Raw genomic sequence first — 17066 nt, forward strand, 5'->3', positions numbered from 1 at the left:
CCGAAATGTTGATTCACTATACATGGCAGTCTATGGTGAAACCCTATGAATAATTTTTTTCCAATACAAAAATAGGTAAATCTGTGCATTTATGTACACTCAATTATTGGTACTAATGTTCATGATTAGACTAGAGTGGTTTCAAGTCAATGGTTGTGCAAGAAATTGATTTTGGCATATCACTTAAATGTCGATTCACTATACATGGCAGTCTATGATGAAACTATGAATAATTTTTTTCCAATACAAAAATAGGAAAATCTGTGCATTTATGTACACTTGATTATTGGTATTAATGTTCATGATTAGACTAGAGTAGTTTCAAGTCAATGGGTGTGCAAGAAATTTGATTTTGGAATTTCACTGAAATGTCCATTCACTATACATGGCAGTCTATGATGAAACTATGAATAATTTTTTTTCAATACAAAACTTGGTAAACCTGTGCATTTATGTACACCTAATTATTAGTATTAATATTCATGATTAGACTAGAGTGGTTTCAAGTCAATGGTTGTGCAAGAAATTTGATTTTGGAATTTCACCAAATGTTGATTCACTATACATTGTAGGCTATGAGGAAACTACAAATAACTCATAGGTTATCTGATCCTAAATTGTTATTCAAAAGTTGTTCGACCTGAAGCTTCCAGTTGTTATTGATGACACTATGCACTATTCTGAACAGTTTGTATTCTGTCAATGTCCTCAAAAAATTAAAAAATGTACATACAGCGACATGAACGTTTGACACCGACCTATACCCAATGTATTGTCAATGGGAGAATGATGTCAAATAAGTAATCTCCCAAATTGTTATTGAAAGAGTCATTATAGGGGACAGTTATGCACAATAGTGTTGAATAAGTAGAAATCATGACAACTTAAATCAATGTGGCTGCTTGGATCATCAATACATTGTTTATTATACCTGAAATTTGCGCCCGAAGGGCGCGCCGAAAAGGTAATGGCAGAAAATGAAAGTGCCAGGAGGTATTTTTTCTTTTTTCAGTATTCCATAACGTGCACATGCAATTTCAGCTTTGATGCATGAAAAAAGGTGACCCTCCCCCATAGGCTTGCACAAAATTTTATGACCCTTCAAAAATGCTTGCGCGAAAAATGGCGACCCACCCCCAAAAACACCGGCCCACCCCCCCTGTAATTTGTGTCCAGTTTCCTTAAAAAAGGAAACACTTTTCCTCGTAACGAAATAGCTACCTTCTACGTCACGTACAAAGATAAGGTATCCAGTCAAAATAATAATTCTTATAAGCTGAACAATTCACTCTGCTATCCTGTTTTACTATCATTCTTCCGTTAGCACTTCCACTCAGTATGGACATATTCACACACATCTTACTACACATACATTATTATCATATATATGGGCAGACATGCAACACTGCATACACAAAATACAGACCTACAATACATGAATTTGCAATTACATACATACATACATACATACATACATACATACATACATACATACATACATACATCAGGTGCAGCCAACGGAGCTATTCATCGAAAAAACTATTCCAGGAGCAATTTTTGAGGGCAGGGGAAATTTTAATTTTGCTAGGGCAGGGGACATGTTTTTAGGTGGTAGGGGAGCAAATTTTAGTTTTTTTTGTAGGGCAGGGCGGATATCGGTTGATTTTCCTGGGGACAGGGTTTGGCGAAAAACTTTTGAGGGGAATTGTTTCCAGGGCAGGGGAAATTGGCAAGTTTTTTTTCGCTACAGGGCGAGGGAGCTTCAAAAATTCACAGTGGGGAGGGGAAACAGGCAAAAATAAGTGGGGAGTGGGTAAAAACGAAGTTTGAGTGTGGGAGGGTAAGTCGAAAATTTTCTGTGAGAGGGCAAATTATGAACAGCTAATTAATTACCCTCTTGACTTAAAATTAGTCAGTTCACATTACTTGTCATGCACAATATATCTTATCATAGTGAGGACCTTTTTAAAAGTGCATTGCTCGTTTGCTGCACCTGATACATCCATACATACATACATACATACATACATACATACATACATACATACATACATACATACATACATACATACACACAACACGATAAAATGATGAAACCCCCATTTTGACTTGATTCTATACGAGTAACATCTTGACTCGAGGGAACATTTCTTCGAGAGTCCCATTGACTTATTTTCATGCCATCGGTGTTTCAGTGTTAGTATAGATGGCTTTGCAGTTGACAGCTCATTTCCGGGGAAGAAACTTACAGAAAGACACACAAAGTATCCAGAAAAGCCGTGACGTTAACGTCCTATGAATGATTCATTCATAAATTGGTGGTTTGAGAATAGAGCCATATCTGTCTTTAGCCTAGTCGGCTGGCGCTCATGCTAAATATGATGACATACTTGATGGATAAAAGGGGGGAAGGGTAAGCCTTAACCGTGATAACAATAACAAAGTCAAAGAAAAACGTCGGTGACTCTTGCCGAAGCCGACTTAGGTTAAGGCTGCACGTTGATGAGAAGATAGAGGTAAAACCAAATATGCTCACACTTGTCAAGAGAACTAGGAAAATACTATGAATGAATGTAAGATTTACTTAGGAAACACGAAATTAATTTTTACACATTTAATTTATAACTCCGTATGTAATGTTGTTATTTTATTTTATGTTTGTGTTATGGATATGGTGTTAAACTCTTCTGGTATCGGGTGTATGTATGTATGTATGTATGTATGTATGTATGTATGTATGTATGTATGTATGTATGTATGTAAGCTTATGCGTGTGTTTATATGTAAATACATGTTCATATATTAACGTGAAACTTTTAGATTTCAATACAATGGCCGTGTCCTTCCCATCGGCAAAACATGGAAACGATCATGGGAGCTAAACGACAGACTACAAAACAGAGTAAGTGAAATGCTTTAGCTACAAGGGAGCATTGGATCTTACAAGTACTTCACTGTCAAAGATGATTATCTGGAAGTTACCATGGTTACGGTGATCTGTCATACCCTACCTCCATGGGAAGTAGCAATAAACAGCGACCTCATCGACTAGCGGGTTGGTTATCTGTTGACCTCGGTTTACTTGTTTTTGACGCAAACTGTTGCCATGGATATAAGGGTTATATGTATGCATGTCCTGCGCCATCGGCATAAGTAAGGCAGCGACCTTTAGATCAAGGAGTACTGTATTTGTGAACCTCTAGTGGACCTTGAGAGTTTCGTCAAGTGTTGGTGAGCATTTCGCAGTCCAGCAGCACAGCCATGAATCTCTCGGGCTTTACACAACTGGTGTCCCAACCTTTTCAAAAGAGAGACAAGTGTTCCTCTTTGGCAAAAATCGGAAACAAGTCCTTTCATGTTTGCTAAAAAAAAACTTCTGTAAAAGCTTCTGGTCTTTGGGGATGTGGTAAAACGTGTCTCTTCCGAGGACTTGCCGATGACAAGGAGCGAAATCTTTCAAAGTTCGGCGCGTTGACCCTTCAGCAAGCCGGAACGTCGCATCTAAATGTACAATCATGATCACGAGGGGCACAGAAGAGGATGTGACATCCATGAATGATTGGTTCATTGATGTGTCGAAATAAAATTATAAAAGTAACAAAAATAAGTACTGTGGTTCGCAAGAGGGGGTCTCTCCGGTTTCCCCTGATTTTCTTCTCTGATTTGTGACATTTATCATCATAAGCAACGTTTAAGAAGCTGTTATAGTAATATTGTGAATGCGCATGAACTTTGCTGTGTTGTTGTTTGACAGTTGAATCGCCTAAGGTTTCGTTCCCAAATAATGGGGGGGGGGGGTCATTGGAGGAATCGCGATTGAAATCTTATTATATTCAGACCCCCAATACCATCAAAAAATTTCAGATCCCCCTCTATATGATCAAATTCTTTCAAACCCCCGCCCCCCAAAAAACCCCAAACTATCACATACCTTCATATTTATAAGGGATGTACGCGCTGAATAAATAAACATGTTCTTGCGCAGTTCTGCTCGCAGATATTCGACACTACCTTTTTTGACGCACACATAAATATTCTGAAGTGATTACAGAAATGATGTCAGTAGTTTGTAGAGCCATGGCCGTATTCCTAAGACAAGTTCTTAAATTGGTTCATTTTTAAATGCATCGGTAGACGTTTTGGATTTATCAGTCTCAGCCGACTTGAGTTAATCCAAATCTGGTCGGGTCAATGGAACCCGTTGAAGAGTACCCAAAAAGACGATCATGAGAGAGTATGTAAATTGTGAATTCCTGGCTACATGCAAAATAGTGTAAAGCTGAGCACGGTGACCTACCGAATAAAATTCTGATTATAAGTATGACCATATAGGAATAGAAGTAAACTGCACCATTACATTCAAGCAGATGCACTCTGTTTGTGTCAACATTTTTTGTGAACAGTAATACACCTGTTGTCCCCTTTGGCAACTGTCTATACATACATGAAACTGTCAAGTCTCCTTGTCTTCCTTGTGTTGCTGTCTAGCCTGATCGTGTGTACAAGCATATTTCACTGTCACGAGAGTCCTACGACCCAAACTCTTCTTCAACTACGTCAGAATCAGAGCATATGAGCAAGTCCCCCCTCTACCCCCAAAATTTCAACAACCCCCTGAATTACTCCAGCAACCCCCTCAGTATTTGTAAATGCAGCCTAATATCTAATAGTTTAATCTTCAAGTTTAACTTTAAATGAGTCGGAGTATTTAAGTAGAAGACGGCCTCTGATGTGGTGGCCCTCAGCCTGGGGTCGACATGGCAGAAACCGAAGGAGAGCCTCCAGGTGGCGCTGTGCTAGACGTGGCAAGGTCATGCAATGCAGCAGCCATCAATGACAGAGCCAAAGTACGAACAGTCCATACTGTGCGATAACAGTCCAACTTTACCGATTACTTTGGTTTTTTTGGCATTTTGAAGAAGCTTCAGAGCGAAAAAAATGTCATTTCCTGTATAGCCTTCGCAAAACATACTTTTTATTTAGGGTTTGCTCAACTTGGGATAAGAACAACCCGTAACTCGAGAAAAAAACCTCAGAAACCATTCAATTTCGAGTATTATAAAAGTTTTATTCTCCAATAATGATGTTATATATCAAAAAATCTTAGTACTTTTCACATTAAAAATCACATACATGTAAAGCTCAAAAACGCAAAAAATTCTTTGACAGATGAAACGAGGAAGGTAGTTATAGTTTTTAAGTAGTTTGCCGAAAGTGGCAGACGATAGAGACAAAGATTCAAATTACAGACACAATAATTACACAATAATTAAATTCTCTTCCTCCTTATATAAAATAATCCCATTTATTTGGTTAATTTAGCGTCCATGACATAATCAAACAACGAGTTGTAGAGGATATTGACAATATTCAGAACTTTGCCTTATAAGCTTGGCGCCAATTTTTCGTTGTTTCGCTAGCTTGCCATATATACGAGATGTTCGTGCGTTTTTAATACTGTTGCAAATCATTGGTTTGCAGAGTATTAGCTGTTAAACTTGCCGTATTTTCAGATGTCTAGAAATGTTCATTGTGGGTCCTTGGCCTTCAAAGTGTGACCCATTCCCGTTTTCGTCGAGAAAGAAGTCAAACTTTCATCGTAGGTGACTTTTGAGATACAAAGACATCGACAGAAACTCCGGCTCTATAATTGGTTTGGGCATTTCATCGTTCTGTACATATGTCAATAGTTCTTTGGCACGTGACGTCACACTACCCAAGAGATAAGCACACAACATTGGCAGTGTTTGTCGAATCATAAGTGACGAGCTTCATCGAAGAGTTGTCGACTGTTCACGTCTCTGATTAGAAACATACATATATATTATTTATACATTTGGACATTTGCATATCAATCAAGCAGGTGAGTGCGTCGATAAAATAACAAGCTGGCCGATGAAAACATTTGTCATTTCCGGTTTAAACGTCACCATGTGATTAACTTGAAGCTTACCGAACGAGATTTGGGATTACATGTAAATTAAATTACCATCTGCCGTCCCTCTTGCATTTCAATATCACGTATAATGATAATTTTGCATTATTATTAACTTGTAAATTTGTAAAGGATCCACATGGATTAGAACTCGCCCCACTAAATCATTTTTAAAAACGTCTGCAAATGCTGCGCTAAATATTAATTTAGGCCACGTGGAACGCTGATCGATGTGTTGTTGCTTGGGGAATCTCTTTAGGAACTATGAGTTTCTGTGTTTGTTGTTGTACAAGTCTGTCGTTAGATGGCGCTATCGCTCATGACTGCGACGAGTACCAGGCGAGCGCCCGTGCAGCAATCATTGTGCCAGCGATGTCGTAATTCCAGGGATTGACGGGTATCTCCACCACGAGCGTGTGCGGCAGCTCGCCAAACATCACCACCGTTGCCTCAACTGGCGCGAATTCGTCTGTTGGATCGTCATCATCCACATCGGGGTTAAAGTTCAACTGGAACGAATAAATACACAAAGACATTAATTAACCGAAAATAACATACATATTTGGCATTTCTAAAAAAACCTAAAGCTCATAGGTACCATGCGGGGGAGAAATGTATTGTTTCGTCAATATTTCGGAGCTTTGCATGAGTCTACTTCATGACGCAAGATGCGAGTGCGCCGTGGGTGATAAACTTCAAAGGGGCTTATTAATATGCAGACGAAATGGTTCTTCCTACTGCCAAACAAATAGGCTGTACTGCGCGAGTACAGATGGCGAGCTCGTTTTAGATACCCTGTAAAATAAACAGAAGCAACTTGCTACCGCCATTCATGCGCTCTAAATTATTAAAAGTACATTGTTAGATCAACTGACGTCGGGAAGCGGAAATTGCAATCATTTAATTTCATATCTACGTGATATTTGAGTGTTCTGAAAACGTGGGAGGTGTACATGTAGCTAGACTACTCGACAGAACTGGGTTAATTAATTTATGTGGTGCTTAAAGGTTTATTATTTTATGGCGTCTCTGTTAGGAATCACTCAGCTACGGCTTTTGCCAATATGTAGTACAATAATTAATTGCCTTTATTTTCCGCCGCTGCTTGACGAACATTGTCCGTCTAGACTCCGCTGCGGAGAACTTTCTATTAAAGCAGAGGTCTCATAGCGGGAAAGGGTGTATCTGGGTTTACCTTAATGACTTTATATCCTCGTTTGTGTTCCGGCAATTGTTGGAATTTGGAGATCCATTTGTATCTGCTGGCAAGTTTGTGAAGTCCAGAGTGATATTCTAATTGACCCTCTTTAAAGGCCTCGAAGACAGACTTATAGACGGACGTCGCATTTCTGAAATCGGACAGCGTGTTGATGAATGCTTCCCTGGAATGGGCGAATCCTGGACAATCTGTGTGCGGACGAGAGAGAGAGAGAGAGAGAGAGAGAGAGAGAGAGAGAGAGAGAGAGAGAGAGAGAGAGAGAGAGAATGTCAACACACTTCCTAGTATTTTGTTTGCAGAAATCGCCACAAAGAGTACTCACGACCCCTCTACACAAAGACAAACCTATTTAATGCTTCGCTGACGAGGTACATTCATTGAAAATCCTTTACCTAAATAATCTTACACTATCGAAAAACACTGGGGAATTGAACGGAGTGACATTACATTAAAATATGAATAGTTGGGCAACCCTCGGCGCCTGATGAATGCCCGTTTCAATAACTGCATTTCATTGTTTACTTGGCCACAAGCGTACAACCATCATGTGTTGTTCCGAGTACCCCTACTTCTAGAACCATCTGTTCTCGCTCAGTGCCCTCCTCTCCCACCTCTCGTAACCCCTCATCACCCCGCCTCCGAAACGTTGGCGCGGAGAAAAAATTGCTCCTCGGAGTTAGGTCAAATTATATTGAAAACGGGACTGTTTTTGTTATTTAAATACGGTTGAAGGAAGGTTTGGTTCAAATATATCATTTGACCACAATTATGCAAATGCATGAGTTTCCATCGCAGTTCAGATACAATCGAAATGAGCAATTAATGGTATTGCGTTATGCAATAGAAAATGCGTGAGAAATGAAGGGTCTTTTTGAGAAATGACGGGTGCTATTATGGTTGGGTGGGTCGTTCGGGCCATTCCTGGGTCGTGTGGCGTTAAGTCCACACGCTTCTGTCTTATACAACTCTCCCTAATCAATATTCTCGGGCACGTGTTCAAACTCCATTATAGGAGACTTGGCTTCAGATATCTACGGTGAGACTTCCACGACGGTTCCAGTGAGAGCCTCGGTTTGACACGTGCCCCAATGTACAGCGTTCACCAACCGATCTATCTGAGCACGCGTGTGAGCCATCACTGCTATCGTGGGCTCGAGCTCACACGCACTCTTCCGAATAAAGCTTGGGCAGGAGAAATGGAAATAAAGGGCAATTACCTCGTTCCGGCAGCATGGCACATTCAGAGCATTTTGTGGTGAACTTCATGCATGCTCGACCACGGGTGTCATCGCTATTCAGTTCCTCACAAGTGGGACCTCGTCTTTGTTCTTCCGAGGCAGAGTCACTGCCATCAACGCCCACTAGGGCCCGTCTCCTTCTCCCGTGATAGGGACCTCCTGTTAATAAAGGCGAAAAATTTAATTGAAAATTCCTGAACAAAAGACGAGAGATTATTTAATACTTTATGTCTCCCCTTGATTTACACAATGCAAATGTCTGTCAGTCTGTATTTTGTATGATGCATGTTAATGGTGTGTGGGGTTTGTAGTGTCAGGTGGGTGGGGTATGTAGAAAGAAAGTCCCAAAGGATTATTTTTCCTGTCGAATCATTTAAACTAATTCAAAGGAACTCTCATAATAAGTCGTAACACGTCCCACGGATCATGTAGCTCAATCTGGGAGTAGACTGAACAGTATATTCAATATAAATTTACTTTTAATTATAAGCTCTAGATTCACTTTAGCATTCCGAAAAGTTACAATTGTGTTGAATAGACTATAACGTACCGAATAAGTTGTTGATGTCTTCGAATACAACAGCTAGGTGACTTCTTGTCTTATTTGCCACACTGTCGAATATATCTCCGAACGTCTCGTCAAACCAGCCACCGACATCCTCAGTAACATCATCGACTCTATCACCGATAGTTTCAAGTTTCGTTTGCGTTACGTTTGCAGCATGGTCGATGTATGGGCGAACGTTGTCGCGTAGATCTTGGGCCTTTTCGGCGACGTCTTTCACGTTCTCGAAGACGCTATCGACAGCCTCTTGCGTGCGATTCCGCACTTTCTCCAGGTGATCGCTTAATTTTTCCTCGTAAAATTCGTTGACATCGTCGGCAAATTCATCAAATTTATCTTCACTTTGTCCTGCGTTTCGTCGGCCCATTTCGAAAACCCTTCCCAGAAGTCTTCGAATTTCTCCCCGACAGTATCGAGTATGCCCCCTACTGTATGACTTTCGTTTTTCTCGCCGACGTACTCGTCGAACCAGCCGTCGATCCTGTCGGTCACAGAATCGGCGATGTCGTTTCTTTCGCTCTTCAGCCACTTTTCCAACCTGTTGATGAAGAACTCGATGAAGTCGTCTGTGGTGTCCGTGAACCAACTGTGAAAATCATCAGTACCGTAATCAGAGATGTCGTCTGCCGTTTCGCTGATTTTCTCCCAAAGCCATTCAAGATCTGCCAGCAACTCAACGAGGTCGTTGTCAGGGTCCGAGAACCACTCTTGCACTTTCTCGTTGAAAACTTGGTTTGCGTTGTCGCCGATGTATTCCCGAATGTTGAAATCGAAATCCCTGAAGTCCACTGAAGCAAGAGCCTGCGACCTCACCGGCACCAGGCGACAGTACGTGTCGTAACGCTGCTCACAGATACGGATCAAACACGGCAGGCATCGCTGGATGTACAGCTCCCTCAAACTTTGCATGCAAGTTTGGTTGGTCTCTCGGAAGGCCGACAATTCCGCCAGTAGGTGCCCTAGGGCTACCTGGTGCGTCTGATTGGCTGAATGCATGGCTATTATTCTAACCCTTTCATCGTCTGACATCAAGTGATGCACATCTTCCAGTTTCCGCAGCCCTTCACGCAAATCATTACGGATGGCCTCGACTCCGACCTTCGTCAATCCTGCAATTCACAACACATGGAGCCATGCATCTATTATAAAACGCACGAAACAGGCTGCACTTACGACACTATGTCAACGAAGTAAAACACGTTTTCTGCATAGACAGACATCAATCGTCCTTGCTTACACACACACACACACAGACATCAATGAGACTGAGTTAGAATACGTAATGCATTGCCCTAGACACCGTCCTCCCCCCCCCCCCCCATCTCCGTAAATTACGTGAGCATAATTGGTACCAGAAATATCCATTTTACGCCCGTCGGAACTGTTTGGGTGACTTCAGCAGCCTTAAATCTGTAAAACCATTCGTTATTTGTCACAGCACGAACAATGTCAAGCTATTTCAATGACCGTACGTGCCTATGAACACAGGAGCGCTTAATGGTACACTTCCCCAATTCCCGCCAATTGCAAACGATTTTTTTTCATGGTACTCAAGGCCGTGGGGGAAATGCGGCTCACACGGCTAACGTTGCAAGACTACACGACAAAACCCGCTTATACTCACTTTGGAGGATGGCTTTATCACTGGTAGGCACGGGATTAACCAACTTCAGCAGACATGTTGCCAGGAGGATCGCCTTGACTGCTGCGAATTTCCTCATCTGTGAAAAACCGGTGGAACAAAGGATAGAGTGAAAAAGTCAGTTCTTCTTCAGATCAGTCGGGCCGATCTCCCGACAACGGTAAGGCGCCAATGCTTCACGTCTCGCCTGACCGTGAGAGAGACTTTGCAAGGACCTTCGCAGTTCCTGTCATCACAAGGTGTTGGAACTCCGCGACTCAAAGGAGAAATACCTACCGCTCTTTTACACCGCCTATGCGTGTGTGTAGGTACGTATACATAGCCAGCCAACTATGACCTGATCGCTACGACCACCATTTACTTAAGCGCCCAGTACCCGTGACGTCATGAAAGCTGATACGGACTCTGGGCTCGATTCGATGTTGTGCACGGCGGCCCGGGGGAAAAAAATAAAGCACTCCATCAATCGATTCGATTAAAAAATACCTAAGTATCTCTGCTCGCCAACAATTTTAAATCCTTCGTAAATCAGCGTTCCTACCCGATAAGCAAACATCACGCACACACATGAGCGAAACGGGTCACTTCAACGTCGTTTGCATCAAGTCGGAAAGGAATTTGCGTTTGATAAAAAAAATAATAAAATTAAGTGGCGAGCTCTGCACGCTCCATTTAGAGCCTTGAAAACGTACGTCAAAAGCAACGGTACCCGAACTAACATTAGGTGTTTACACTTTGCAATCTGGCTGCCAGACAACGTCGTAATGTATAGGCGCTGGAAAATCGTCATCACACGCCAACTTTCGCGATGGACTTTTTTCCGACTATTCCAGCTTCGTTCTGTAATGAACAGTGTCACAGACAAAACCAACTTTTATGACCCGCATTTGACTTCAAATACAGCGACCACAACAGCCGACCAAGAGACACTTATCAACTATGCAAATTTGTGATAGAATGCTTGGTTACTGAAATATTTGGCGTCCATATTAGATGTACGCTAAATAACATATCGAGCGATATCGTGAAGAAGTTGGCAACCGACGACTATGACTAGACGGATGTGATTAAACGCGTGGGATGGAAATATTAGCGATGGTTTCTGAAATCGGAAACATCAACGAACAAGACTGGACTGTCAGACTTACATTGAATCTGTCAAAATCTGCATCGGAGAGACGTCGATGTGTCTTAGCAAGATCTAGTTATTATTATGATGTACACAATAAGCATGAATAATGGGCGAGTTGGTTCTCTATGACTGGGCCGCATAGTTGTTCCTTTGTTCTTTGGTCGAGTCGTCCAATGAGCGCCACACATGGTTCAGTGGATATACGTGCTCTATCTACCATCTGTTCTGAAAAGTCTCCCACTTTTTTAGAGACTCGATATACGATCCCCAGTGGTAATTTGGCCCGACTTCATGATAATTGTCGTAAAAAGATTGACGACGGATCGTGTGTCTGCCTCTCCCAGTGCGAGTATACGCAAGGACCCCCTTGTCACAAACGGCTGCTCCGTTTTACGTTCAGCAAAACTTCCATTTTCACGGTCGCTGCACTATCGATTACGAGCAGACACACACACTCAGATATACGATTGTTGGCACTTACGATTTACAGAGACTGTTTCGATCGTTCAGTCGGCGTAATATTGTCGACAAGCCGTTGATTATACCTCGGTCTGTTGGTTATGAACGCTGTGCTGTTTCGGTGGTCGTACTCGTTCACACAGCTAACACGTTCCAAAGATCATGTTAATAATAACATCGTGATCTAATCCAATCACCAACACGTCACGAATTGAAAAGGAGTGTACACGCTGTCTAATTCATATACTAGATTAAGTAACAGTTATTAACCAAAGAACACAAACCTTGTTGCCTTTTTTAACAGGATTTCTCGAGGTGCTGTGTTCACAACGCAGTCGGTCGTCTTCAAAAGAGACGATATCTTTTTAGACAGTCACCTTTACTCACCTTTACACCTGTGACTATGTCCGACGGAACAGTCTTCGGGTAGGGGCAGTGGTGATTTATGGAGAAAAGTTACCAGCCCGAGATGAATAGTCCGGTTGTTACGTATATCCTGTATTTCTCGGCAATGCACAAAAAACGGTGGTGTAACACACCTTATGTCGGAGCGACAAAGACCGGAAGTTCCACGAGTGGACTCTGCCCCCAAAACGCTTGCCTCACTCGGTGTAAAAAATTAACTTGGGTTTATTGGTTTGTTGTTTGTGACAACGGCTCTGTGGACGATGAAAAAAAACGCCGAGGGGCTGAGCTTCGCCAAGGATTGAAATGCGCCCGTCCGTTGGGCAAAGGTCTTGTCACAGTTGTCACTGTTGCAGTTAGTGATTACCTGGTGCTATCGATGTGGTTGGCTGGTTTACGTTCACAGTTCCCCTTGGTTGGCTGTAGGCTCTGCGCGGTGTCCCGACTACGCAGACAGCTCAATGACATTTGACCACCTTACAGCGTGTCCCGTGAACTTTCTCAACATTCTGCAATTAAATACAAACACACAATAGAAACATTAGCTTGTGAATGCGCCAAACACTCGGCCCGGGAGTAAGTGATAGGGGTTTTGTAAAGACTATGTACCAATACATGTCACGTCGCTTTGTCCGAACACTCCTGGCTTTCAGATTGACAAAAGGTGTGTAAATCAAGTTCCTGCGACTTTTGTCAACACTTTCGCTAACAGAGTTGTCTTATGCAAATGAGGAGCTACAATCAGGATGTGAGTAAGTCTGAGGTTTCTCTCCTTCATAACTGCTTCAGTTATGACGTATCGTCTAAAAAGTGATTGACCGGCTAGCCCGGTGTGGGGAACCCAGTCCATTAAATTGTAAATGGGGAAACGGAAGTGCAGGGATGGGAACGTGATTAGGCAAAGGAGTCGGTTTGTTTGTTTTAATATTATTCAGGTGATCTTGCAGATATTGGGTCCCGCTATAACTGAGCATCGAGCTCTCTCTCTATCCCACTCCTGTCAATTAGCTATTAGATGGACACCAGCAGACACCGCCACGCTGTCAGCAATAATAGCAGTATTTGGACCAACTGCAGCTATTTAAACCCGTAACCCGATTTGCGCGCAGTAAGCTGTCCTGAGTGACAACAGTCACTTACGCACGCTCAGCAAGCCAGGCCAGAGAAAACAGAAACAGATTGACACTGAAACCATACAAATCCGAAGGTTGGTCGATGAAATTGACGTCGACTGTTCACAATACCTACATCGGCTACACCTGATAAAATGGACGTAAAGAATAATTAACGATAATAAACGGCCTAGAACAAGCTAATTTCGTTGAATAAAAGTACACAGAATCCGCCAACATCCGCCAACTTCGTGTTTGTGACCTCGACTATGCTGGGAAGTTTTCTAAACCCACATCACCAGTATACAGCAAAGCCTCAGAAAGGTGTGCTTATTCCTAGTCCTACTCCTAGTCTCCCCAGTTTTCATTAAAAAGTGGTTGTAATGCTTTGACTTCATACTATCTATACAACTCTTTGTGTATGACTTTTTAGACAAGTTCAGTAAGCTCCTGCAAAGCATCCTTTACCTTTCAAAACTTTCTATAAATCGTCTCGTGAAATTATTGATATCATCAGCAATGCCGTGCTGGCTGTGGGTCCGGAGGGACTGCGCTTTTTAAATAAGGTGATGCCGTGTCTGATCAACACTGCTATGGATTCAGGAAAATCTGATTATGCTAATTTTGAAATCTCCAAAATAGTCATTGTGGTAAACAACTGGAGAACCCCTTACCATTCATCTTTTATGTCCTTCTTCAATGCCGTGATGTCATGCTGCTCTTATTCTCATTTTTATTGTACTAATGTTAATTGTCCCTCACATTACGACGCATTATTCAACTCGGTTTTCCAAAGAATTGACGATGACACAGCTAGTGTAAGACTCTGATGTAACTGTAATGTTAGATGTTAAATGTATCTATTTCGTAAAATATACATATACGTATATTCATATGTATGTATGTATGTATGTATGTATGTATGTATGTATGTATGTATATATGTATGTACGTGTACATGTATTTATGTAAACAATAAATCTCTGTGGACGAAAACGTCGATAAATGTTCCATTATCGATGTAGTGGTCTCAGAATTTGGAGAATTCCACATGTTTGACATACCTGTGCCCTAGTTTACATGTCATTGGCAGATTTTTCTTTTCTGTTTATCTTATGGCTTAAAATTTGCAAAAATATTCTTGTAGACATTGCTAAAACGTTTCACGTACATTATGTTATGCAATCAGACTAGCCGTTTTACTGTTTAAATAGTTCCTTATTCGCTTCTTCGTTCTATTTCATTTAGAAATGCTTAATTTAAAAGTACGTGTAGCTATGCGGCAGACTTAAACTGGGGCTCGTTTTTATTAGCCAATAGAAGAATCGACACGTACCTGACATAGTTTAATCTCGATTAATTTCAGACTATAATGGATGATTGAAAGGAAAACAAATTACTTAGTCCCAGGGACTTCATTTCGTCTCTTTTCCATAGGGCACATTTTATTGGCTGCAAGTCAGTCACGTTCTTTCGATTTTGCCTTACATGTAACCGGTATATTTCCCCGTTGTTGTTGCGACATTGGATGCAAAGTCGCTGCATGAACACGACATTTATAAACATAGAGAATATGTATTCGTTATCATGTGTACTCAATGTAAGAACACGGACATAGATTTGGGTTTTAGGTGGCAAAAAATTCGTGAAGGAATTCGTGAAGGAAACTAGTGTTATGTCTTCTCCAACAGAGAACCCTTTACATTACGGGGGCTTAATCGTCTCTTGTACGTCTTATCTGTATTAGGAAACAATGAGAGAATGCGTTCCTGGGATGTAGGGCGCACGCACTCTAATTTTATTAAGAATGCTCAGATGTGAAGTATTCAAGCGCTATTATCTGACAGTTTTATGCGGCAAATTACGCTTTTTACCGTGAAATTTCAAGCTACCCCTGGCAACTCCAGTGTGCAACAGTCGCTAAAAAGTCAGACCTGTCTGTGTAAAAATTCCCTTTTTTCATGATCAAAACTTGTGTCAAACTTACACCAGTCTGTATTGCACCGTTTTTCTATATACTGGTTATCCAGTGCCTGTATAGCGCAAATATTTGCCGTCGCACAATCCTGTTTTGAAACGATGTTGCGTCCACTAAGTGACAACTCACATAAATCTGCATATGACATTTGGATCTTCTCTCGTGGTAAGGGGACCTTTCCAGTAATTGTTATAGAGAAAATTCCTTTTAAAAATGCCAAACAAAACTTACCGGTAGTTTTTTTCTTAATTATCGGCTAAGGGCTCCGTAACACAGATGAGTCTTGAAACAGCTCTGGAAATTTGCTCCTGAGTAGCACTGGTACTGTGCTTCGTGCTGTGGGTGGAGGGACGGTGGTGCCGATGACAACAGCGTCGAGCGCTTCTTTGTTTTAGCAAGACGGCGCCGGTCCCCCCTGAGGTCAATCAAAACGACGATTCCGCCTTTTAAGGCAGTCAACGCCTCTACCATTCATCAGCCTCATTTAGGAAACAAAACACACAAATCCATGAACCTGTGGGTGATTTTGGAAGTTCAATCCATTCTCCTACCTGCCAGTCTGATCTCTCTTGGAATGCGGTTACTGTGGCAACCATCTGCTTGGATGGCGCTGGGCACAACCAAAACTTAATTCACACAATTGCAGAATGCACAGGCGCTTCGACCAAACACAAGATTAAATTTTCCGGTAGAGTGGGCATATCAATTCAAAGATTTTGAATAGGTTATCGGGCTACCATACGTTCATTGTAATATGGAGTCGGATCCTGGGTACTATGACAGGGTACGCACCAATTACAATTTTGATGTCAAAATAAACTCCATTCAAGATTACACCACCAGCAGAAAATTCTGGCTGCGGAGCGTTTATACGCATGCATTGCTGTATGGAGCAACAGCCTCGAGAAAACCGCATTACAAAGGACTGCCCTGTGTGCGCAAACTTGATACAGGGGTCTGTGAAAATGTTGTGACAGAAATTAATATTGCTTTTGCGAGCTACATATTCTGGCAATGCTCCGTTTAGACCCCTTTTAGACAAGCTGCCACACAAATACAGCCAAGGAAGAAACAATGCGTATACTTGACTTTACAGACGTATTTAAGAGTAATGGAAAAGAGTACTGGAGCATGATTCCACTTGGGTGTGTGTGCCCTGCCTCGAGATGGTGGTGATGTGCATCGTTATGCAAATTTTCTTTCTTTCCTTGATGCAGCGAAAGCGTGACAGTAACCATGGCAACCAGCGCAGTACACGAGTATAGGTATTTCGATCATCACCCTGCTTTGCCAGCTGATCAAAGCACTGTACAGGTTATCCTCTTAAAAAATTGACCTTTTGACCTCACAACCCCGCCAGAAAGTGATTCGAAATCGGTGA

General features: G+C 41.8%; 1 protein-coding gene across 8 annotated transcripts; it reads right to left on the minus strand.

The window, feature by feature from the left end:
- Positions 1-5047: 5047 nt before the first annotated feature.
- On the minus strand, positions 5048-16865 carry LOC139149497 (uncharacterized). 8 transcript variants are annotated; one of them, XM_070721274.1, is made up of 7 exons: positions 15917-16865; positions 12578-13104; positions 10582-10678; positions 8943-10066; positions 8372-8551; positions 7131-7342; positions 5048-6444 (listed from the first exon to the last, which is right to left on the minus strand). In XM_070721274.1, the coding sequence occupies exons 4-7, from the start codon at positions 9322-9324 to the stop codon at positions 6253-6255; spliced, it is 966 nt and encodes a 321-aa protein (XP_070577375.1). In that variant the 5' UTR covers positions 9325-10066; positions 10582-10678; positions 12578-13104; positions 15917-16865; the 3' UTR covers positions 5048-6252. The 8 variants fall into 8 exon arrangements, with proteins under 8 accessions (XP_070577375.1, XP_070577378.1, XP_070577377.1 ...); XM_070721277.1 differs by having other exon boundaries at positions 12963-13104; positions 15917-16099; XM_070721276.1 differs by lacking the exon at positions 15917-16865 and adding an exon at positions 14176-14280.
- Between the last annotated feature and the right edge of the window lie 201 nt (positions 16866-17066).

This window comes from Ptychodera flava, chromosome 14, assembly GCF_041260155.1.
Source record: "Ptychodera flava strain L36383 chromosome 14, AS_Pfla_20210202, whole genome shotgun sequence".
NCBI lineage: Eukaryota > Metazoa > Hemichordata > Enteropneusta > Ptychoderidae > Ptychodera > Ptychodera flava.

Coding starts and splice junctions, on each gene's coding strand:
- LOC139149497 (XM_070721274.1), bottom strand. CDS start 9,324: ATGGGCCGACGAAACGCAGGACAAAGTGAAGATAAATTTGATGAATTT. Junction 8,552..8,942: donor AGACATCAACAACTTATTCG/GTACGTTATAGT, acceptor CTTTATTAACAG/GAGGTCCCTATCACGGGAGA. Junction 7,343..8,371: donor TGCCATGCTGCCGGAACGAG/GTAATTGCCCTT, acceptor GTCCGCACACAG/ATTGTCCAGGATTCGCCCAT.